Source organism: Coturnix japonica, unplaced genomic scaffold (genome assembly GCF_054131305.1).
Source record: "Coturnix japonica strain WE unplaced genomic scaffold, WE-NBRP24 Scf040, whole genome shotgun sequence".
In the NCBI taxonomy this organism is placed as follows: Eukaryota; Metazoa; Chordata; class Aves; order Galliformes; family Phasianidae; genus Coturnix; species Coturnix japonica.
The window spans coordinates 1,682,905-1,707,076 of NW_028188943.1; the positions used below are offsets into that span (position 1 = coordinate 1,682,905).

Genomic DNA, 24,172 nt, shown 5'->3' on the forward strand with positions numbered 1-24,172 from the left:
GTGCAGTAAAACATGGGGAGGCCACTGGGTAATATCCACTGTAAAGTGTTAATTGCCTATTGAGGCTGTAAACTATGTCAATATGCCTGGATCTGAGTTATTGACAGACTCCTATTTATTCCAGCCTCACAAAGCTGGGCTCTTTAGAACTGGGCTCTAATCAGTCATGCTTTACTGATCCCACCAAGAAGCACCAGTCAATAAACGCGCTTGCTGCCTTAACCCTTTGAAGTTTGTAAAATTACAAGTGGGATTGATAACATTGATTTGGGGAGAACAACTGACAGTGGAAACCCGTTGGAAATAAAAGCTGCCTGTGGTAAATGACACCTCCTCTGGAGCAATGGTTGTTCTGGGTCTGTGGGCTGAATCTCAGCTCTGTTGTCCTGCCAGCACCTGAGGCCTGAGCTGGAGGAAGGAGGAACTGCATATCCATGAACTGAAACCCCCAAAGCATTCTGCCTTTCCAGGATCAATGGGTTTCTGAGTCTGAGCTTCCGCATCTCGCGTTATTGCTGCTGAGTGTTGATGTGAAGGAGCTGTGGTGGCATTTGAGGTGGGAAAGAAGCATCAAGCAAAGGGCCAAGTGCTGTTCAGTCTGGGCTGGGGGAGGAGGAGGACAAGGTGATGCTGTGGCTTGACATAGTCTGTAACCAGAAGAGGTCCTGGGATCATAGTAGAGAATTAGAAATGAGGCAGAAAACCCTTCCTGTTGCATTTTCATATTAAATATGTTTGTCCTATAAATGAATCTTGTTTAACTGTTTCCTCCTCAGTCGTTTTTCTTTGATTCTGCTCTTCTTCTAAACCGATGTGATTTCATGCTAAATGTAGGATACAAGTCTGTCCTTGCTCAGACCCCTCAGCATCCTGGAGTAAGATCCTGCACTGTTGGTTTTTGCAGACCTACAATATGACGTAGCTCCTGGTGCAGGAAAAAAGCATTGGATGGTTCAAGCCTTGTGATACTTCACTGACAAGCTGTGCTGTTTTTTTAAGCCCTGTGCTATGCTTGTTCTTCATGCTAAATGGTGTTTTGATCATTTGTATTATAATAATTCATACTAATTAATTTGTAATTCCTAAATTAAGTGCACATGGGTTTCAAGCAGAGAGGTTACACTCAGGTTAACTATTGATTTTGGTCTTTGCTGTGAAGAAATTTAGATCTCATGTCTGTCAGATTTAAGACAGCCATCTTGACATCTATTAAGAGAGAGATACAGTTAAGAATCAGATTTTGTGCCTGAAAATATGCTTGCCTGGTGACTTTTGGGATCTGTTCTGCACACAGTACTGCATTCCTTAAGGCACCAACTGCTATACGTGCTGCAATGCCACTCAGCAGTGAATTGGTGCTCTTGCAGATGCTGATATTATTAATGTCTTCTCAAAGAAACTGTGATTTTAAGAAAATCCAAGTTGAGTAGAGTCTCTGTGAAATAAACAGCTGTTTTAAATACATATGATGCTTTTGCACCCTGCGGAGTAATGCTTTAAACAACCACTCCCAAACTGCAAAGGAAAATAAGGTGTTTGATTTGTTTTCGCTTCTTTCCAGCCCATTTTCTTTCAATGAATAGATAGAGATTTTAACAACTTAATCATTCTGGTGGACTTGGAAGGAATTTGGCTGGATGCTACTGGCAAACTCCTCAAACCTGAGGCTGGAGGTGCCACAGTCCGTGTGTTCTGGATCGAAGGGACAGAAGGCAGCTGCTCATAGTTATGGATAGCTGGACGTATAGAGTGCTCTGAGCATCAGGAACAGTTTCCAACCATGTAGAAAGAAGAGTTTCCTTGAACATGGTCACAATCTCATGTTGCTCTTGTGCCTATAGGAGTATGAATTCTGGAGTGGGGGGAAAGATAAGACTTTGCAGGGGAAGTAAATGTTCCCATTTGCAATAAGCACGATAGATTTTGCTTATTTCCTTTTCCCTCTATTCGATGGAGAGGAGTTTGATTACTTTTGGATACGTTTTCTTTTGCATAACCTTTTCATGCGCTGTGTTTTGAGCGATGTGACCACTAGAGAGCAGACTTAGCCTAGTAACAGGAGTTAATTAGTTCTTGGCCTCTTCATTTCCTCCTGTCCCCTTTCCCCTCCCCCTGAATACACAGGCAGAGGGGGTTTGGGTGGCTCTGAGCTTGCCTCCAACGCTGTGCAATCTTAGGCCTAATTAAAACGCCGCAGACGGCCTGAACCCCGCATTAAAATTTGATGAGGAATTGATCAGCCAAGCAAACAGGAAATTTAGCTGTGTGAGTGAAGGTAATGTTTGCTCAAATGTGTAATGAGGTCCATGGGGAATATTTATGGGGACCTCAGTGACAGTTTCAGCAGTTTCTTCTCCTTGAAGTCATCTTCCCTACTTGCCCTCTCTGTTATGAGGCTGTAGGCAGAACGGAATCCAACACCACTTCAGCCGGGCGGTGGAAAATGGTCTGTGTGTGGCTGCGATGGTGCCATGGAAAGGTCTGCAAGAGGAGCTGTGAAACTGCAACCTGACTTCTTTAAAAACATCAGTGGCTCCATAATGTAAGGAGTTGTGTAGCACAACTGCTGGTGGAACTCCTTGCAGCGTGTTAGAAAGCAAACCTGCCCCCTAAAAGGGTCAGGTGTTGTGTTACAGCAGATGCTACCTTTATCTCCATGGACTGCAGGATAAGCTATACATGCTGTCAGCACAGGTATTTGGAGGCAAGGCGGTACGTTCACAGGGTAGGGAGCAATGCCCTCCTCAGCACATCTTATCTATTTCTAATAATCAGTAAAAGTGTAAATGCCTTCTACTTGCAGCAAACAGATAAATTTACATGCTTCTTATTTATCACTACTCTGTCAAACGTAAATCAGCATGAGAGAGTCTTAACCTAAGATGTTACTGACGGGTAAGATCACCCTCACACCTGTATCTGCAAGTCACTGCTGTTGCCCTCAGCTCCTGGCAGAGGCTTTGCAAAGATGTAGGGCTCTGCATTCAGGGCTCACACAGGCCCTGAGCTGCAGATGTGCTCGTCCCAGCCGTAGGACTTCCTGTGGTTCCTTCTTGTACCACTCGTGGCTACTTTTGACTGGTTGCAATTAAAGTTGAAGCTGACTCTGTAAGGACTTGGAGCGAAAAGCAGAAGGATGGGCAGCCAACAGTCTGTGCCCAGTGGAACAAAGTAGGAAGGAGAGATGATGGGTGTCTTGGTGTGAGCCCTGCAGATGGGTGAACATGGTGGTTGCAAGCCAGTGCTTTGCTTTCTAATGCAACCAAGCTGTTCAACCTTGTGGCTTATCTGGTCTGCACTGTGTGAAGATGAATTGTCTTGGGCCACACTGAAGAGCAGAAAGGACCCCATAATAAATGAAAAGGGAGCACTTTGCTACTGAAAGGGAAAGGGGGCCTCATAGAAACCAAAGCAAAGGGTAGTTACAGGTAGTTTATGTTGAGGGGGAACACATCAACATGTACAACATTATATATGGTTTATATAAGTAATATAATTTATTTAGTATATATTTAAAGAAAAGAAAAAAAAAAAAAAAAAACAATTGGGAAAGATACAAGGCCATAAAACTGTTGGGATACCAGACCTTGTTTTTCTGAAACAAATGCATCTGTCTGGTTTGGTGACAGTGGCTGCCATTCTCAGTAAGGCCATGTTTGGTTGTTGTGAGTGACGGGTGTGTACTGGGGCCAAACTGAGATTCACTGCCATGATGGCAGGGGATGGCTGCAGGATGGGGTGGGTTGTTTGTTTGCGGGTTGGGATAGGAAAGGGAAGCTGCTTACAGTGACGGTGGGAATGACTGTCACTGAATGCAGCATGAGAAGTTGGCAGAGCTGTAGGATTTCTTGTTGCCAATAAAATCCAGGAAGATTTGCTCAGTCCATAGCATGTGTAGGGTGGCACTTGCTATATACATCTTCCAGGTGTTGCATCAACAGCAGGGATGGGATTAATGCAAGAGATGGCGATTTTTTTTTTTAGATTCTGGTGGCAAAAATCGAGGGGAGCTTTATGTCCCATTTCAGGTGCACTCTAATTTCTTGACAGTGTCCCGCTCCCCATGCACCCTGTGTGTCGCAGGAGGGCCATCCCAGCCCTATGGTCGTGGTGATGATGTTCTGTTCTTCCAGCTCTCAGCTGCAGCTCTGAGCTCTGGGTGTTGCTGTTCCCGGCTGAGGTTGGGCCGCCCGCTCACACCTGGGGCCCATCGTGGTGCCGTGCGTGGTCTCCGGCGGCCATCCGCCGCTCCTGGGCCACCCGCCTCAGCCATTCCCCGTCCTCTTCTTCGCGGGGTGGCTCCTCGAAGCGGCTGCGCTGGTTGGGGTCCCCGTGCCAGGAGTTGCTGCGCACCAGCGGGCGGGGGGGCCTGGAGGGGCTGCGCTGCGTGCGCCGTGCTGGGACGCTGCGGGAGCGATGGGCAGATCTTGATCTTGTCTGCCGCCGCTCCCTCGTGCGCTGCAGCCTTCCCCGGGGCCGGCGGGTCGGGGGGTGACCCGAGGGGCGCCAGCTGAGGCGCAGCATGCCGGTGATTAACCTCCGGCACAGGGGGCAGTTGGGCGTGTTGGCCGTCCAGTGCTGGATGCACTCCCTGCAGAAGATGTGCCTGCAGGGCAGAGCGCGGACGGCGTCCTCCATGGGGCCCAGGCAGATGGGGCACGGCTCCTCGTGGGCCTCTGCCGGCCACGTCCATGTCTCCCTCCTCCTCCGGTTGGAAGCCGCCTCCCGGCTCATGGCTGCGGCTGCCCCGGCGCTGTGTGGCTCCAAGGATGGATTTGGGTGAAGCTGCCTCTTGCAGAGCAGTCGGCAGCCTCCGGGCCTCAGCGCCTGTCAGGCGTCCTACCTGTGGCAGACAGCTCGTGTGCCACCGGCAGAAGCTCTGAGCTCTGGGGATCCTCCAATGGGATCCTCAGTGACTCGCAGTCCTCTCGCAGGACTCTGATGTCTCTCGCACTGGCAAGGTCTCAGTGTCTCGTGCTCCCACAGGAGACGTTCACACCTCGAGAGTCGCCAGCAAGACTCAATGCGGGCTGGGCCCGCTGGCTATGGGTAGGCACCCGGCCCACTGAGAGGTCACGGGGCCACTGTGACCCTGCGCTGCCATCACAGACTGCACATAGGTGGAGGTTTGCTGTCCGGTGGTTGTGGCGTTGATATTTGTGGCGTTTTCCAGCCAGAGTCCACCCTAGGGCTTTAACTGGGACATTTTCACTAACAGTGAGAATAAATGATCTATTGAAGCTAGAAATGTAACAGATTTGTGGATGTTGTTGCTCAGTGCTGTGGCTGTGACTGTGCTGGTATTTGGTAGCAGTGCTAGCAAAGCAAATGCTATCCTGGGTGTTTTTCACCAGGAAGTGAAGGGGCAGTGCTTACCAGGAAGGGATCCATGTCTTGGTTGGGAAAGCGCAGCCCAGCTTCTCTGTTTCTCTTGTCTCCTTAATCTCTCATTCTGCCCCTTCTCTGCACCTTCCAAGACTTTCACTCACATCCCAACCTTCTCTCTTCCCTTTTTGGATGGCTTTTAACATGACTTGGGTGGAGGGTTGTGAACATCAGACTCATGTTTATAGCTTGTTCTTATTGGAGTGTGTTGCACTACTTGGGAATATGAACTTTGATATTAAACTTCTGCCTCCTGCATATCAGTTGTTAGCCATCAGTTCTCCTGTCTTGTTTGTTGGTGGGTTGTGGGGTGAATATTTTCTTTCCTCTTCGTTTTCTGGCCAGTGTACTTTGGAAGCATCTCTTAGTCTGCAAGGCCCTTGCCAACATTGCTTCCATGGGGCTTTTCTGCAGGGCTGCTTTCCAGCAGGACACTCCTCAAGTGCCCTGGTGCCTCAGGCTGTTCCTCTCCAAGGGCAGGACTTTGCCCTTCCCCTTGGTACAATCTTGAGATTTCCCTCAAGCCGTTTCTGCAGCCCGTCCGGCTCCCTCCGGATGGCTGCACAGCCTTCTGCTGCATCAGCTGCTCCTCTCAGTTTGGGATCCTGCGTTGCCCTGTGAGGGTACGCTGTGTTCCATCACCCAGAGCATCCTTGGGGCTCTTCTATGGGACTGGACCCACTTTTGTCCCCTGTGATGAGCCTGCAGGGTGGCTGCAGTTCTCCCACATTCATGCAGAGCAGCAGAGGTATAGAGATGTGAGGAGGAACAGATGAATCTGCTTTGCATTGGCTGCATGTTGCCTTGAGTCATTTTCCAGGTGCAGGTGAAGTTGCTTCATGGCACAGTTACTACTGTCCCGCAAACACCTACAGTTGGTGATGGCCCTGCTAGCGTGTAAACATCCCATACTGCCATCTGAGTGTGGTCGCTCAGCTTGCATCCCTGTCTCTGAGCTTCGTTTCCCTTCCTCAGGATCTGGCCTCATGTCAGGAACTCGTGTTTCACTCCTCTATCTTGTACATGTGAATTGCTACGTATTAACAGCCTGAGGCTTCAATATTCCAATCCCAACAGACTTTCCTGGTAACAATTCTAAGCACAACTGCATCTCTCTGTGTTCTTGGGCTCACCTCATGGCTTAGGTTGGAAAGGACCTTAAAGCCCACTCACTTCCAGCCCTTTGCCATGGCCAGGGTTTCCGTGCAGCTGCTCAGGCATCACGGGCTCCATCCAACTTGGCCTTGGAATCCTTTGGGGTTGGGGCGCCCACACTTCTCTGGGCAGCAGTGCCAGGGCCTCACCACCCTCTGAGTAAAGAAATTTCCCTTTGTGTGGAACCTGAACGTCCCTTGTTTTGCTTAAAACTGTTTCCACTTGTCCTGACAGTGGTAAATGTTGCTCTCCCTCCTGTTAGGCTCCTTTTAAGTGCTGGTTGATTTAGAATCCAGAACCAAGAGGTGTGAGATTTGCTTGTAAGCATATGGGCAGGTGAGCCTCACAGGCAGTAATGAGCTGCTTGTTGGGGCAGAGTCACTGCCATGATGGTAGGGGATGGCTGCAGGATGGGCTGGGCTGTGTGGCTGTGGTTTGCAATGCAAAAGGGAAGCTGTTTACAGCGATGGTGGGAATTACTGTCACTGAATTTTCCGTGTGCTGCTGCACAAAGCCATGGACACACCAAACCCGCTCTCTCTTCAGCATGGTGCTCCACTGTGCCATTTCAGTGTGTGTATTTAATTCAAGAGCAGCTGTATTTACTTCCTGTCTGGAGCCGATTAGAAAAGTTGAGGCCTGGCAAACCAATCACACTGCAGCCTGCCTCTGGTGGGAGCTCCAGCCACCCGGCCTCGTTTGGTTGCACAGGGGAAGTGTTGTAGAAACCAAAAAGTGTGCTTGAAGTTGAATCTGATCACTTGTGTTGTAGCTGGGTGTCACCTGTTGTCATCCAGCTTAATGTCCGTTACCAAACGTGCTGCTTCCAGCCTCGCTGACACTTTGGCTTATGAGATGTGGCATTGAACAAAACACTGGAATTGCTGGGAGCTGCCGACTGACTTGGGTTGGAAGGGACCCTGGGATGCCTGTTGTCTGTGGTGCCCCGTAGACTCGTTCACGTTCAGTCTTATCAGGCTCCTGTGGCAGCCTCTGCTCTGGCCGTGCCAAGTCCACCTCCCTGGCAGCCCCACACTGCCCTGCTTGCAGCAGCAGCCCCGACAGGGCAACAGCAGGCGGAGAGCTGGCACCCAACATGGGGGCTCTGGGCATAGGGGAGAGATGGGCACCAGGGAAGGGTTCCTACTGGAGGAGTTGAGTCTGATGGTCTGATGGTGTTGAGATTAACCAACTCTAAGCAGGCCATTTTACATAGAGTGCTGGCACCCAGTTCAGTGTTATCCATCTGAGGGTTTGGAGTCTCAGTGTTCTGGGAGTAAAGTGCTGAAAAGCTGTGGCACCTGGGTGTCTGAATCGTTTTCTTTTTGACAGTCTTAGGCTGTTCTGTTCCCAACCGGCAAAATCATGGTGGTGGATCTGACTGGATGGTGTTGCATCACAAAGCAGGGGTCAGTGTAAGCAGCATTAGAGACCTGTTCAATATGTTCGTTTATCATTTGCAATTAAATGTCGTTGTACCTCACAGCAGTGGCAAGTCGTCAAAGTAGGGAGGAGAGATAATGGGTGTCTTGGTGTGAGCCCTGCAGATGGGTGAACAGGGTGGTTGCAAGCCAGTGCTTTGCTTTCTAGTGCAACAGAGCTGTTCAACCTTATGGCATATCTGGTTTGCACTGTGTGAAGATGAATTGTCATGGGCCACAATGAAGAGCCGAAAGGACCCCATAATAAATGTAAAGGGAGCACTTTCCTACTGAAAGGGAAAGAGGGCCTCATAGAAACCAAAGCAAAGGGTAGTTACAGGTAGTTTATGTTGATGGGGCAGAGGGGGAACAAATCATCATATACAACATTATATATGGTTTATATGAGTAATACAATTTATTTAGTTGTTTTTTTAAATAAAAACTGGGAAAGATACAAGATCATAAAACTGTTAGGATACCAGACCTTGTATTTCTGAAAGAAATGCATTGGTCTGGTTTGGTGACAGTGGTTGCCATTCCCAGTAAGGCCATTTTTGGTTGTTGTGAGTGACGGGTGTGCACTGGGGCCAAACTGAGATTCACTGCCATGATGGCAGGGGATGGCTGCAAATTTCACTCCTGCTCCATCATCGTTCTTAGTGACGTTCTTTATGATTAGGCTGTGAGTAGTTTGGGTTCTCTTGATGCTGCAGGTCTCGCTTTCCTGTAAGACTTTACTATTGGGTAGTATTGGGTTTAATACTGGGTGATAAGGAGGTTATCAGGAGTACCTAGCATGGGTTCACCAAGGGTAGGTCGTGCTCGACCAACCTGGTGGCTTTTTATGAAGATGTCACTAGCTGAGTGGACGGGGGGAGAGCAGTAGATGTAGTCTACCTTGATTTCAGTAAGGCTTTTGATACTGTCCCCCATGACATCCTTATAACAAAGCTGAGGAAGTATGGGATAGATGAGCGTACAGTGAAGTGGGTCGAGAATTGGCTGACTGGCAGAGTGCAGAGGGTTGTCCTTGGTGGTAGGGTGTCTGGCTGGAGGGCTGTAACTAGCGGCATCCCCGAGGGGTTTGTACTGGCTCCAGTCTTGTTCAACAGCTTCATCAATGACCTTGATGAGGGGATAGTGACCACCCTCAGCAAGTTTGCTGATGACACGAAGTTGGGAGGATTGGCTGACACGCCTGAAGGCTGTGCTGCCATTCAGCGAGACCTGGGCAGGCTGGAGAGCTGGGCAGTAAGAAACCAGATGAGGGTCAACAAAAGCAAGTGTAGAGTCTTGCACCTAGGGAGAAATAATTGCATGCACCGGTGCAGGCTGGGGGAAGAGATGCTGGAGAGGAGCTCTGCTGAGAGGGACCTGGGCGTCCTGGTGGACAACAGATTGACCATGAGCCAGCAGTGTGCCCTTGTAGCCAAAAAAGCCAATGGCATACTTGGGTGCATTAAAAAGAGTGTGTCCAGCAGGTCGAAGGAGGTGATCCTCCCCCTCTACTCTGCCCTGGTGAGGCCTCATCTGGAATATTGTGTCCAGTTCTGGGCTCCCCAGTACAAAAAAGACAGGGATCTCTTGGAAAGAGTCCAGCGGAGGGCCACAAAGATGGTGAAGGGCCTGGAGCATCTCCCCTATGAGGAGAGACTAAGTGAACTGGGTCTGTTTAGCCTTGAAAAAAGAAGGCTGAGAGGGGACTTGATCCAGGTTTATAAATACCTGAGGTGTGGGAGCCATAGTGGTGAGTCTGGTCTCTTTTCAGTAGTGCGTGGGGACAGGACTAGGGGTAACGGGCTGAAACTTCAGCATAGGAAGTTCCGCATTAATGTGTGCAAGAACTTCTTTACGGTGAGGGTGACGGAGCACTGGAACAGGCTGCCCAGGGAGGTGGTGGAGTCTCTTTCTCTGGAGCTATTCAAGACCCGCCTGGACGCCGAGCTGTGCAACATGGTGTAGGGAGCCTGCTTTGGCAGGGGGGTTGGACTCGATGATCTCTAGAGGTCCCTTCCAACCCCCACAATTCTGTGATTCTGTGATGAAGCTGCAGGTCCAGTTCTCTTCCTTTCAAGTTCTTTCTCCCATTTTTGTCCAATTCTTTGTCCTTTTAAGTTTCTTATTCCAATTTTTTTGTCCAATTCTTTTCCTTTTTACTTTCTTAATACAATTATTTTCTCTATTTTTTGTCTAATCCTTTGTCCGATTTGTGTACATTTTGTGTCCATTTTTTGTCTTTTTGCCCCTGCCCTACATAATTACCTCACCTGGTGCCTATGCCAATTTTACTGTGGTCAGAATGACCTAGTCTCAAGTTTACTCTGTTCGGAAGCTTTCTTTGTGAAAGGCAATTTTTCCTATGCTACATACAGAAATACTGACAATTTATGCTGCAAAAACACAACCTACCTCTCACACCTGGAATCTATTACTCAGGGATGCTGTAGGGGACGCTGCACAGGTTGGCAGTATTGTGTGGAGCTTGGGGGCAGATGCTTCCTTCTGTTCTGAGCAGATACGAGGGCCCAGCCCCCTTCCTCTCGTGGGCTGTCTAGGTCTCTGACCTGCAGCTGAGCAGCTGGATTGGCTCCTCCCACTCGCGGGGACTTAGGATGAGGCTGTTTGTCTGTGGTGGAAGTAGGCTCACACCTCCCCCTACCTGTCTCCCTCAGAGATTTCCAAGAGCTCCTCAGGCTGCTGATTTCTTGCAGCAGCCTGGCCATCAGCTCCAGCAGCTCCTTGAGCAGGGTACACCGGCAACCAGGTTCTTTTAACTTAACTAGCTCGTAGGTATGGTGAGATGTTTCCTTTATTGCCATCTAAATGGAAATCACAATGAGACGGGTGGCCTGCTGCTGTTCTTCTCCAGTGCCAGAGAAGTCCACGTAGCCCAGCACTGTGGGAGGCGGTTCCGCCCAACACCGCTTCAATCCACTTTGCCCAGCCTCCATTTTGTGCTGGGGCCAGAAGGCCGCACTGCCCCACAGCGCAGAAGGCCACTGCCCCCCCCTCCATGACGTGCAGGGGGCACAGGGTCTCACTGCCCCATAGCGCTCAAGGCCACTGCCCCGCCCTCCATTATGAGCTGGGCCAGAAGGCCCCACTGTCCAATAGCACTGAAGGTCACTGCCCCGCCCTCCATTATGAGCTAGGCCAGCACACAGCACAGAAGGTGCTGGCGCAGCACCCCCAAGGCATTCACTGTCTGCACACCCTTGCGACAGGGACGAGAGGCAGTGGGCGCTACGGGGTCAGGGGCATCTGTCCTTGCAGATCCCACGAGTGAGAGTGAGAGTGATTGTTGGTGGCCTTTGGCTACAGCTTTTGGAAGCCGAAGGTCTATTCAGATTCCCATGGCCATGCTGCGAAGCAGTGCTGGACGGGGACAAGCCAAGTGCAGCCGGCCCTCTCCCCGCCGGGGCCCGGCACAGCCCCCAGCCTGCGCTGCGCAGCAGGAGGAGAACAGCTGGGAGCTGGAGGTGCTGCAGGCCCAGCTGGAGGGCGAGCGGCTCCACTGCCAGGAGCTGCAGCGCCGCTGGGCTGCTGAGAGATGTGAACTGCAGAAGGCAGCAGAGCGGGAGCGGCAGCTGCTGACCGACCAACTGCGCTGTGCCTGGGAGAAGCAGCAGGCCCAGGAAGAGCAGCAGCTGAAGGAGTGGGTGCAGCGGCAGCGGGTGACGGGGACCCGGCAGCTGCTGCTCTGGAAGGAGGCCGAGCTGCGCGCGACAAAGGAGCAGCTGCAGCGTGATTGCGATGCAGCCCTGCGCCAGGCTCGGGAGCTGCAGCAGCAGCTGGCCAAGGTGCTGAGGAACCCCCCCAGCAGCGAGGCGGCCCATGCCCAGCTGCAGGACGTCCTCAGCAAGCTGCGCTGGGAGACGGATGGTGAGCAGCCCGCCTGCATCCGCCACCTCCAGCGTCAGCTGGAGCTGGAGAGGAGGCTCTTCACCTTTTACATCGTGGGGAGCTGGGCAGACTTGCTCCGTAACGCAATGTCCTGCTCCCAGGAAAAACAGGGAGCTCTGCACCGCCACCGTGCAGAGCAGGGCGCCAGTCAACCGGCCATGAAGGACGCTCACGTCCAGGTAAGATGACACACTGAGAGAGTGGGGATTGTTCAGCCTGGGGAGGGGAGGCTCTGGAGAAACCACAGAGCGGCCATCCAGTGCCTGAAAGAGAAGAGGGGAAAACTGGAGAGGGACTGTTTATCTGGATGAGATATAAGAAGAAAGATGGGGCACTGTGAGTTGGAAGAGGCGCTGGCACAGGCTGCCTAGAGAGGCTGTGGTTGTCACATGCCTGGCAGTGCCCAAAGCCAGGCTGGAGGCACCTTTGGGACACCTGACCTAGTGGAAGTTGTCCCTGCCCTTGGCATGGGCTTGGAACAGGAGAGTCTGGAAGGCCCCTTCCTACACAAACCATTCTGTTATTCTATGATTTTCTGGTTCTAGGTGCCAGAGACAGCCAAGGAAGACCTGGGGCTCCCGGGCAGCCGGCCCTCTCCCCGCCGGGGCCTGGCACAGCCCCCCACCTGCCCTGCGCAGCGGGAGGAGAAGAGGCAGGAGCTGAAGGCACTGCAGGCCCAGCTGGAGGGCGAGCGGCTCCGCTCCCAGGAGCTGCAGCGCTGCTGCGCTGCTGAGAGACGTGAGCGGCAGGAGGCGGCAGAGCGGGAGCGGCAGCTGCTGGCCGACAAACTGCGCTCCAAGTGGGAGCGGGTGCGGGTGTCAAAGCTGCAGCGCCTGCGGGAGCAGAGCCTGAGGCAGTGGCAAGCAGAGATCTGCCAACTGCTGCAGGAGAAGGAGGCCCAGCTGCGCCAGATGCAGGAGCTGCTGCAGAAGTGGCGCAACGACACCATCCGCCAGGCATGGCAAATGCAGCGGCAGCTGGCGGAGGCGCTGCTGAGGTGCGACAGCAGCAGAGCAGACCGCAGAATGCAGCAGGAAGTCCAGCGGCAGCTCTGCTGGAAGTCCCGTGCAGAGCAGGCCGTGGAGAGCAAGCGCCTCCAGTGTGAGCTGCAAGAGCAAAGAAGACGCTTCCTGCAGTACATCCTGGAGCACGTGGAGGGGCAGCCACGCGTCTTCTTCAACAGGGCCAGGGCCTGCCATCGGGCTGTAGCAGAGGTGGGTGTTCAGGCTACAGAGCAACAAGAGGCCTGCCCATCTGAGCGCAGGGAGCAGCAGGAGCAGAACAGCCATCTGCTGAGTAAGCTGAAGGAGCTGCAGAGACGGTGCAGCCTCCTTGAAGAGAAAAGCAGAAGCTCTCAGCAGATGTGGGAGGAGGTGGAGTGGCTCAAGGACAAGATGCGTACGCTCTGCCTCCGTACCCAGCAGCTGCTGGAAATAGTCTGGCAGCTCAAGGAGGCCTCTTGCGCATCCAAAGACACCACAGAGAAGGCAGAGGAGGTCAACCAGCTGCAGGGAAAGCATTTGGAAAAGGAGGCTGCAGAGCAACAAGAGGCCTGCCCACCTGAGCACAGAGAGCAGCAGGAGCAGAACACCCACCTGCTGAGTACGCTGAAGGAGCTGCAGAGACAGTGCAGCCTCCTTGGAGAGAAGTGCTGCCTGCTGAGGAGCAGAAGCTCTCAGCAGATGTGGGAGAAGGTAGAGCGGCTCAAGGACAAGATGCGTATGCTCTGCCTCCGTACCCAGCAGCTGTTGGAAAGAGTCCGGCAGCTCAAGGAGGCCTCTTCCACATCCAAAGAGGCCACAGAGAAGGCAGAGGACGTCAACCAGCTGCAGGGACAGCATCTGGAAAAGAAGAATGAGACGGCCAAGGAAGACCTGGGGTTCCCAGGCAGCACAAGCAGCAAGCTGCTGGAGCAGTGCAGCTACCTCCAACAAGGTCTGAGCAACCTGGAGAGGCACTGCCAGGCCCTGAAGGCCCAGAACCACATGCTGAGAGACCTCCAGCAGGCTGACATCAAGCTTGGAGCGCTCAGCAAGCGTCTGGAGGAAAAATGCACACAGCTCCAGGAGATGGGGAAAAAGCTGAGGCCACAAAGAAATCCCAAACAGGAATGCCCCGATCCCCAGGAAAAGCCGGGGGAGTCAAAAGAGTGGCCAGTGGCAGTCTGCATCTACATTTTCGCAGACCATCACCACCAAAACGAAGATTCTTAGCTCGTCACAGCTACAAAATCCTTATGAGGGCCCTAATGAGGACCCAGAAAACGAGCTTCCACTGACAGCTGGACAATACGTTTACATCTGTGGAGACATGGATGAGGATGGCTGGTTTCTGGGAGAGCTGACGGACGGCACAAGAGGACTGGTCCCTTCCAATCTGGTGGAAGAAGTTTCAGATGATGACCTGGATACCACCGTGCCTCCAGGGCTTCATGATCTCCTGCTGGATACCGATGACGAAGAGAGACCAGGCAGCAGGAGCAGGGGCAGAAAGTGATGGTCACCATCCAGAAATCTGTGTCCGTGTGTTGGCTCAGCCTGGGGGACGCCGAGATTCCTCTCCATAAGACAGCAACATCCCATCAAGATTCCACCTTTCTGGATGAAGGCTACCTCATGCTCCACTTGACGTTCAAGTGGAGTGTGGTCCATCAGCAGAAAGGCCTTAAAAATTCATCCCTTATAAGACTGAGAATTTATTACATTGGACTGGACTAAAACAACAAAAAACAACCAAAAACACCAAAAACACCAAAACAACTTTACAAAATTTATATACTATATATTATTTATATATTATATATATTATAATATATGATTATATAATATATATATTATAATATAGATAATATACATTATATACATAATATATATAATATAATAAATACAATAATAAATAATATTATATTATATATATTATAATATTAAAAAAATTCTAATAAAAATAACCAAACCCAAAATGTGTGTCCAGTCTTCTTGTTTTTAGACAGTCTGCTTTTGTAAAGGTACAAGGAAAGGTAGAGGCTGAGGAAAGCCTCCAAAGTCTTTCTCAAGCGCTCTACCTACAAGTATTGGAATCAAGAGAGAAAGGAATCATCACTGCTTGCCTCTGTTCTTTGGGACACCTGAAGTACCTTGGGAGGCCACACTTCCTGAGCCCTACAGACAGTCTGTTTCAAAGCAGCTGTTTGATCATTTCCATTGGGTGACAATGCATAGCGCTTGCATCGTCTGCAGGCACGGACTCAGATGCAAATCCACATCCTTAACTGTAGGTCCGTACATCCTTTATATACATGCTCCAGCTCCCCCTTGAAATTTTCTTTCTGTCCCTATATGTCAGCAGAGCACTTAGCAAGTCTCCTTCACGTCTAGACACCAACTGCCCATACAAGTGCATTTGATAATGCACACGGCTGCGGCCAGCACTCTGTGTAAAGAGAAACTGTCAGAGAGCTGCACGTCAGGGAGGGGTTTCTTGGTCTCAGCCTCTGCTTGCTTTTCTGGCTGCCTGTGAGGGACGCTCATGACCAGGTGAGACAGTGGAGATCTCTGGGAGACAGGAGAGTTACATTCCTTGGAGCCAGATGTGAGTTCTTCATTCTTGAGAGTTGAATTCTCTTCTGGTGACACAGCCGGTGAGACACAGACAGAGGGACGCCAGTGGACTGTGTGTTCTTGCCCACTTGTGTGTATGCACATGGCTGTGAGCAAGGCTGTGCACATCTTCATGCACAAATGAGCGTACAAGAAGCTGTGGACAGTGCTGGGGTTGCACACATGTGGGTGTGCATGGGTGAGTCCATTAGTGCATGCATGTGGGAGGGTGTGCAAGGATGAGGTGGGACGTGTGTGTGCGTGTGTGTGCAAGGATGGGGTGGTACGTGTGTGTGTGTTTGTGTGTGTGTGTGTGTGTGTGCAGGGATGGGGTGGTACGTGTGTGTGTGTGTGTGTGTGTGTGTGTGTGCAGGGATGGGGTGGTACGTGTGTGTGTGTGTGTGTGTGTGTGTGTGTGTGTGTGCAGGGATGGGGTGGTACGTGTGTGTGTGTGTGTGTGTGTGTGTGTGCAGGGATGGGGTGGTACGTGTGTGTGTGTGTGTGTGTGTGTGTGTGTGCAGGGATGGGGTGGTACATGTGTGTGTGTGTGTGTGTGTGTGTGTGTGCAGGGATGGGGTGGTACATGTGTGTGTGTGTGTGTGTGTGTGTGCAGGGATGGGGTGGTGGCCATTTGCACGAGCACAGAGGTGTGCAAAGCGGTGGGCGATTGCTCCGTTGAAGCAAGAAGCAAGCGTGACAGTGCTCCAGTTGTAAGGAAGTGCATTGCTGGAACAGGGCAGAGCTGAGCCTGCAACTGCAGCCTCCTTTGCACAGCCCAGCTCTCAGAGGGTGAGACAGTTGTGCTTCCTGAGCAGCTCAGGGACGTTGTGGACAGAAGCAGCCGAGTCCAAAGTTCCTGGTGTGAAGTGCTCCGAACATCGGGCTCTCTGGGCGAGCTCCCGGCTGACAGCACTGCTCCCCTCTGCCCTCGCCCGGGCCTGCTGGGAGCTGCAGGGCCTGCTGGGAGCTGCAGGCCCCGCAGGAACTACCACTCCCAGGATGCTGTGCGGCAGCACCGGGCGCCGCCATGACAGTGCTGTGTGCAGTGCTGTGCAGGGCTGGGCCTGTGGGCTCAGGGCACCGGGTGCTCCTTCCCTGAGCCTGCCAGGAGGTAAGGCACCGTGAGGGTGGTTTGGGGGAGACCAAAAGACGTAGAGAGGACGTAGGTGGGACATGGAGGTGAGATAGATGGGGCATGAACTGGATCTAGAGAGAGGGGTGAGAAGGCAAGGTGGATATCCGACAGGTGGGGACAGGGGCCTGTACAGGTCAAGGGCCAAGTCCAGCTCTGCAAGCACAGCAACATGTCGGGGACGCCGGGCTGCGGCTGGGGATGGAGCAGAGCAAGATGGAGAAAGGGGGGAACATTCAGGGAGCGAAGAAATCTCCAAGTGGGGCTTTCTCCATAGCTCAGCCTGCAGCGCAGCCACACGACCTAGGCAGGCCTCAGACTGGGATCCTGCTGCTGGGTGCTGCAGGGTGCAGCCTGGCTCAGTCCTCTCTGCACCTGGGGACTGATGGCTGTGTCTGGGATGGCAGTGAGCCTCCTCCACTCCAGGCTGAGCCACTCAGCTCTCCCAGAATCCCCGTCCATCCCCCTTTCTCATCCCTCCATTCCCACGCAGAACTGACTGAGGAGGGGAGGGATGGGTCCAATGGTGGTGGCAGATCTGGGACACTGCCCTTTCTGCTGCCCAGACTGCGGAGGTGGGCTTTGTAACTGAATAAATGGCCGCAGGCAGAGGTATAGCAAAGTGAATGCAAGGCATAATTGAACATACCAAACAGTAAGAAATGACAGTATTCCCAACCATTTCCCACCCTAACAATTCTTTCTGATCCCACCCCCTCAAACTCCCACCCCCAATCAACTTCTCGCCCCCCCCTCCCGCTCCCTCCCACCAATAGTTCCCTCCCTGTGCAAAAAAACCTCCCAGCCCCCTGTTGTAATCCAAGAAGAATGGCAGCAGCCATGGATCAAGAGAAGGACTTGACAGAGCAGCAGCTGTGGAGCAGGATAAAGAGCAAACCGTGTTGGTGGTGGATGCGACAGGCAGTGCCAGCAGGGCGTCCCCTGCTTCAAAGTGCACCTTTCCTCTCTCACCCACCACACATTCTCTCCTGCATTCAGGGTCTGAGGGATTTCTTCCAGTTGTACTCCATATCCGCATGGCCAGTGCGTGATATAGAGCCCAAGTGGAACACCTGCTTGGAAAATGAAATCAACTCTCCCATTCAGTTCTATGAGCGTGTGCCTTCCTCTCAAGTGATGCGTGGTCATATTTGAAAAATCCAAATTAGTTGGATATAAGAGAGGTAATAGCATCATAACCGAGCATTACTAATACATTCAATGATTATTCCCGCAGATTCCAGCACCATTGGTAACATCAGACCCCACTGGATTCACATCCAATCTATTAACATAGTAGAAGCACAAGATAACCTGGATAATGCCTAATATCTCTCGTTCCTGAGACAGTAGTTGGCAAACCTGAAGGCAAAAGGTCAGCGCGCTAGGACAAACAGCCAGACAGCACTATGGTTAAATATGGCTGCGTCCATCGACTGCCCGAAAAGCCATGCTTTTATAGCAGACAGACGAGGGCATTTAAAAACCACAGACACCAATTGGAGGAAAGCTACCGCAATAACAACCCCTGGTCAAAGACCCCCCTTGAAAGCCGCGAGCTACTCATTCTTTTCCTAGAGGTGTCCTTGGTTCTCATGCTGTTTCTCCCTCCACAGCTGCTGCTCTGTGAAGCCCTTCTCTTGATGCATGGCTGCTGCTCTGTAAAATACTTCTGGTATTACAACGGCCCCCCAGATTCCCACCCCAATAATTCCTTCCTCCAAATTGCAACACTGAATTTCAGAGTGTAACATTATCAGAGTACAATTTCTCCCCCAGAATTGCCACCCCACCAAGTTCCCTCCTCATCTCCCTTTCTGCTCTTCTCGTCTGCACGTCTTCCTTACTTTCACCCTGTCCTTTCTCTTCTGGTGATGGAGATCTTCAGGCTGGAGGAGCTCTTGTCTTGCTGCAGCCACCCCAGCATCTCTTGCCAGCTGTGCTGTGCCCAAACTCATCCTCGCTGATCCATGCCAGCCGATCATCAATGTCTGCGATGTCCTCCGGGCTGCCTGCGCTTGTTGTCACTGCTGGAACAGCAGTCTGGAAAAGGCAATCTGGAAAAGTAAGTTCTTTGTACTTGATAACTTCTCAGTTCCTTCTGATCTCGATATACAAAGTAGTTCCAAGTCCCTGTAGCTTTTGTGTTTTCTTTTGCAGAAGGATTCTGTGATTCTGTATGATTCTGTGATCTTTGAGATCCTTTTCAACCCAGGCCATTCTATGACTGTACAGTTCCATACTGGAACAAATATAAAATGCTAACTATGTAAAACATGGAGTCAAACCTGTGTGATTTGTCCACACCAGGAGGTGATTAGAAAACAATTTGTAAGCTACAAAGCTGCTTGCTGGAAAGGAAAAGAAAATAAAACTACAAGAATAAGGGAACAGAAGAATAACATTTCTTCCTGAAAATAGGAAGAATAATGGACCTGCCATGAAATTTGGGTGAAGCTGCCTGATTTTATGAAGCTATTCCCATTGTTTTCTTGGTGCTGTGTTTCCCAAATGAGTGGTTTCTGGCTCTGCTGCAGCACCAGTCTGCATGTGAACATCAATTCTATTCACCATCTGGGAAGATTAGGACTTCTCCCACCAGCACCACTGAATTACAGTTACTCAGTGGTTAAACAAAGGAATCCTTAAAGAAGGGTTTACAGCTGTCCTGTTATCTGAAGTGCTTGGGGCATTCTGATGCTATTAAGCTCTATGTATTAACAAGTTAAAAATTAAGGGTAGGCATCTGATTGTTGTGACAGTTTCTAAGTGATTTGGAAAGCTGTACCACCCAACCACTCCTTCTATTTGATGGAGGTGACAAAGCTCAGTTTAATTTCTGACTGCTGTTTAAATCCTGAAGCTCGAGCTGGTTCCTGGAGCAGAAAAAGCTTGGAAGCTGTCCCTCCTACAAGCAGGCACCTCTGAGCAAAATATGACATCTCAATTTCTGATGGTAAGGTCAGGAGATCTGATTCCAGCGTCTAGCTTTCGGCTTCATGCTGTGTTAGTGGGACCTTTGGCATCTAGCACTGATCAACAGCAACTGACAGGCTGGTAACAGTGCACCCCAAAGCAGTTATGTGTCTCTTTATGTTATGAGGGAAAATTGTATCGCATTGAGATTTCCTGTTTTTTCTCTTTGCAGATCTAACTAGCTGCTGGAAGAATCCTGTACGCCATGTTCACATCATTTTCTATGAGCTGGATGAGTCTGTTGTTGGCATTTTAATACAATTGACCAGGCAGGCAATATGTATGGAGTATTTGGCTCTCTCTACAGTCATGAATATTTGAGTATCTTCAACATGTGGCTCATTGCTTCCATTTCAGGCTGCCCAGAGAAGCTGTGGGTGCCTGTCCTTGCTTTTGAAGGCAAGGTTGGATGGGTGATGGGCAGCCTGAGCTGGTTAGTGGGCAGCCAGCCCATGGCAGGGTGTTTAGAACTGAATGATCTTGAAGGTTTCTTCCAACCCAAGCCCTCCCGTGATCTTATGATTCTGTGATTTCATTCAGGTTTATTGAGATGAGTTCTCCTAAATGCGCTGTTCTCCATATGATTATAATTGGAGTCTAGATGGGTGACTGAAACCAGACACCAAACATTCTGATGGCCAAAATTAAATGAAATCAATCCTTTACTGTGTCAGTAGTCTGTAACTAGAGCTTATCAGGTAATTCCCAGCCTCCTGCCTGTATCAGTGGCTGCACACAGTGAAAAAGTCTGATGGGATTTTAACCTCTAAAATGTTCCAAAGCAACCAGAGGGTCAATATATTCACTGTGCAAATACCTGCAGGAATAAGCTTGTCATGTATGTTCTCAGGTACCACAGTAGTTAATGGTGGGACTCAGTAGGTCATGCTGAAAGTTGAGTCTGCTGATCTTGAAGGTCTTTTCCAGCCTACATGACCTTCTGCTAATATTTCTGTATTTCTTTCTGTTCAGCTCCCAGAAAACCTCCCACCCAGCCCCCAACTGACCCCGTGGTGAAAAATAAAACAGAAACCTCAGTGACGCTGGCATGGTCCCCTCCGAAGATGCACCGCCCCATTCCAATCAATGGCTACGTCGTGGAATGCAAGAAACTAACTGGCTTCACGTGGGTGAGGTGCCACGAGTCTCATGTCCCCGTCCCAGAGTTCACGGTGAGCAATCTGTCTGAAGAGGCTGATGATCAGTTCCGAGTGTCTGCAGTCAATGCGCATGGACAGAGCCCGTCTCTGGAATTCCCAGGGAGCGTGCACCTTGGTAAGCACAAAAACCCCAATGGAAATGGGTCAGTGTGTGCTGAGCAGCTGTGTTGGTTCCCTAAAGATGCTTCCTTTGACTTTAAGGATAGTAGTGCATTAACACACCAAAGGCTTTCCTTTATTCGTAGTTCTCCTATCTCCTATCAACCTCCAGCTACCACTAAAGTGATACAAGTTCTATTTCTGTGACAGAGACATGAATATCCTTATCTTTTGATATCTCACATGTGCAAGAGGCAGAACTTTCTGTAACAGATCTTAAGCACAGAAGTGCTTCTTCTAGCACTCATGCAAAGGGAGAAGTAGAAATGTCCCTATGATTTAATCTTCCATCTCTAAATGAGATACCAGACTTGCATCTAAAGAGCATTAAGACATACATGTTGTTCTTCCTCAGGACCAGTCCTGGTTGTGAAATCCCCCCTAACAACTGGTGAAGCTGTACCTGGAGGGGATGCCATGTTTACTATTGACCATACAACAACGTGTTGCAGCACTTGGTACCTCAGTGGTAAAGTCTTACAGGAAAGCGAGACCTGGATCATCAAGAGAACCCAAACTACTCACAGCCTAATCATAAAGAACGTCACCAAGAACGATGATGGAGCAGAAGTGAAATTTGTTGCCAAAAATGTTGATGTCAGCAGCAAGATGAGAGTGAGAGGTATTTGCTTTGATCCTTCTCCTTTCCTCTTACAGTCAAGGCATAGTTGCTGTGATCTGATGATTAGAACTGGGGCTGCAGGCATTCACTGACTGTACCAAATACCTGAAATTGCATCCCATGGACTGATGCGAGTCCTGGTAATGACCTAAACATGATAGCACTGAGTGTAGGGTAAGCCAATCTACCCAGCTGCTTGGTAGCTGAACCAGATTGCTTCATGCCAGCTGATGAATGTCTGCAGTTCACAGCTACTGGCCAGTGCATTCAGTCAGCAGGTTTACCACTGCATCACCATAGAGCAGTACTTTCAGCTCCAGGTTCAGACAGCCTTTCTGATTGCACTGGAATAGTTTAGAAGTAGGGGAGCAATCATTCCAATAATATCTCTATCAATCAGCTTTGCATGACAAAATAGAACAAATAAAGATTCATTATGGGAGGAGCTGTTTGTCATTGGGTGGAAACCTCTGCAGAAGCATGTTTAGAGCATTATTAATCAGTAGAAGGAGATGTTTGGTTGATTTTTACTTAGTAAATCCGGCAAGAAGACCAAATGAAACATCTTGAATTGCTCAGCACTGACACAATGATGAGTGCAGGAACAGAAGGTGATACTTTTTCAGAGATGTTGCAGCAAACATTGACCACGTTAGCCTGATATCAATTGAAATAACGAGGCCTTTGCTCCTGACAGGTGCTGCAGTGAGATTTACCAATAAGAGCAAAGATGTAGAAAAGATCTGCGCTCGGCTGCGTGAGGAAGCCAAACTGCAGGCTGAGCTTTCAGACACAGGTGCTACTGTGGAGTGGATGAAGGATGGGAAGGAGCTCAAGGCCAGTGAAAATTATGAACTGCACATTGTGGGGAAGAAACACACCCTGAAAATTCACAGCGTCTCCATGGATGATGCTGGAAGTTGTCAGTGCATCTGTGAGGGGGATAAAATGCTCTATCAGCTTTCACTGAAAGGTATGTGACAGTCTGGGCTGTCCTCTTCCAGCCCAGGGCCAGCAGACTGCATTCACCTGACTCCCCGACAGTCCAGCTGTTGTCAGACAGCATCTGGGGTGTTTTCAGTGGCTGTTTTGACTTGAACTGGCCAATCTGCTTTGTAGAGCCATTTGATTTCTGTGTTCTGTCCTGTGATTCGTCCCTAAGATATAGAGGAAGTCAAGGGAAAGAGAGGAAAAAGAGCATCCCAGCCTTCCTGCTCTTCTCTCAGGGTGGCCACGAGAGATGATGTAAACAGCTCTTTTTGTAGCAGTGATCCCAAGTGTAGAAGAGACCTGTGAAGAGTCACAGGGATGTTTACTTAGCTGTCATTCCATGGTGGGCTTTTTCTTGCACAGATGTAGAGAGAAACTGAACTTTCCCACGCAGGTCTCTGTTTTGCTGCAGGGTGTAGGTCTGATCTCTGAGATCCACACGCTGGGCCTTGATTGCAATAAATGAGAGCCCTTTGTTTTCTCCAGTGGAAGACTTTCCATTTCTGCAGTACCCTCTGCAGATGACACAAATGCAAATGCACCTTCTTCCCAGCAACAATTGCCTTTTTATTTTCACACTGAGTATGCATGAGGCTCTTCATCATATTCTGCTGGCTTGTCACCCTTGTTGATCCATGGAGAAACAACAAAGCCCTAGAGTAGTGTATGCACTTTGGCATTGGAGAGCTTACTTAATTGCTTCTTCTCAAAGAACAAACTCCAGAGAGACATGGAGACAGCTCCAAACAGAACTGAATAATGGGACTAAATTGATGGAGAGCAGAACTTCCTGCCAAGGTTTGTCAGCTAGTCTTAATTTTGCTTTTCTTCTCTCAGTCATGTTAGCATAATATTTCATACTGGCAGGTCTGCCCCCAGAATTAACTGAATTAGCTGATGGACGTTTCCATGTGCTTTGCACTGTAATGTGACTATCAAATGAGTAATCAATGCTGTTATTTTAAAACCTGTGTTGGCAAGCTGTAAGACAAACAACTGCTGTTGGTAGCTTGGTTACTGCAGAATCAGCTTTCGTGTATCTCATAGATAGGGAAGAGACCCTTAAGGGTCAGCTAGTTGGACTGCCTGGCAATGAACAGGGGCACCGCAGCTCCATCAGGTGCTCTGAGCCCTGTCCAGCCTGACTTTGAACATCCTCAGGCTCACCAATCTTATACCCATGCCACACACTCGCAGTATTTCACCATTCAGCATCGCCACTTGTATCTTCTCTTGCTGTAAACCAGAGCTAGCTGGTAAATCATCTGCTGTGCGGGTCAGCTGTGTCTCTCCCATGGGCATCACGTGGCTGCTGGGAGGCTCTGAAGAGCTGCAGCCAGAGGTGTGTCACCCGCTGGGCCTCGTGCCCAAAGGAGCCCACAGGAAAGTGTTGTTGCAGTTTGTCATGCACTGCACTGCCATGAGACTTGACGTGCCAGACATCCTCTGACACGTGACCTCCTGCATCCAGGCAGGACATCTGAGACGTCTCCTTCAGCCTGACGTGGCTGCAGTTTCACACTGGTTTTACTAAGGAAGGAGAAGGCACGTGGATGAAACTCTTTTCCTGCTCTTCCTGGCATTAGCTCATAGTACAAGTAAAGCTCTGTCAGGTCAAGCCTGGAGGAGTAATGCTTGTCACTGACATGTTCATGTTCAGGGTGGAGCTG

At 50.3% G+C, this 24,172-nt stretch overlaps 2 protein-coding genes and 1 long non-coding RNA gene across 3 annotated transcripts; 2 read left to right on the forward strand and 1 right to left on the reverse strand.

Moving 5' to 3' along the window:
- Positions 1–3,552: 3,552 nt before the first annotated feature.
- On the reverse strand, positions 3,553–6,373 carry LOC146752941 (uncharacterized). Its single transcript, XM_085531042.1, is given in 6 exon segments — positions 3,553–4,833; positions 4,836–4,988; positions 4,991–5,121; positions 5,123–5,185; positions 5,869–6,000; positions 6,189–6,373. Coding segments are annotated over 6 exon segments (1,398 nt in total). The 3' UTR covers positions 3,553–4,099.
- Positions 6,374–12,182: 5,809 nt separating this feature from the next.
- Positions 12,183–14,601, forward strand: LOC146752942 (uncharacterized). The gene has a single exon (XM_085531023.1). It carries the CDS (start codon positions 12,779–12,781, stop codon positions 14,078–14,080), a length of 1,302 nt encoding a protein of 433 aa, XP_085387149.1. The 5' UTR covers positions 12,183–12,778; the 3' UTR covers positions 14,081–14,601.
- A 1,903-nt stretch (positions 14,602–16,504) lies between these two features.
- LOC146752943 (uncharacterized) lies at positions 16,505–20,569 on the forward strand. The gene is made up of 3 exons (XR_014940308.1): positions 16,505–16,574; positions 18,476–18,660; positions 20,544–20,569. It is a non-coding gene; the product is annotated as an uncharacterized LOC146752943 (long non-coding RNA).
- Positions 20,570–24,172: the final 3,603 nt, after the last annotated feature.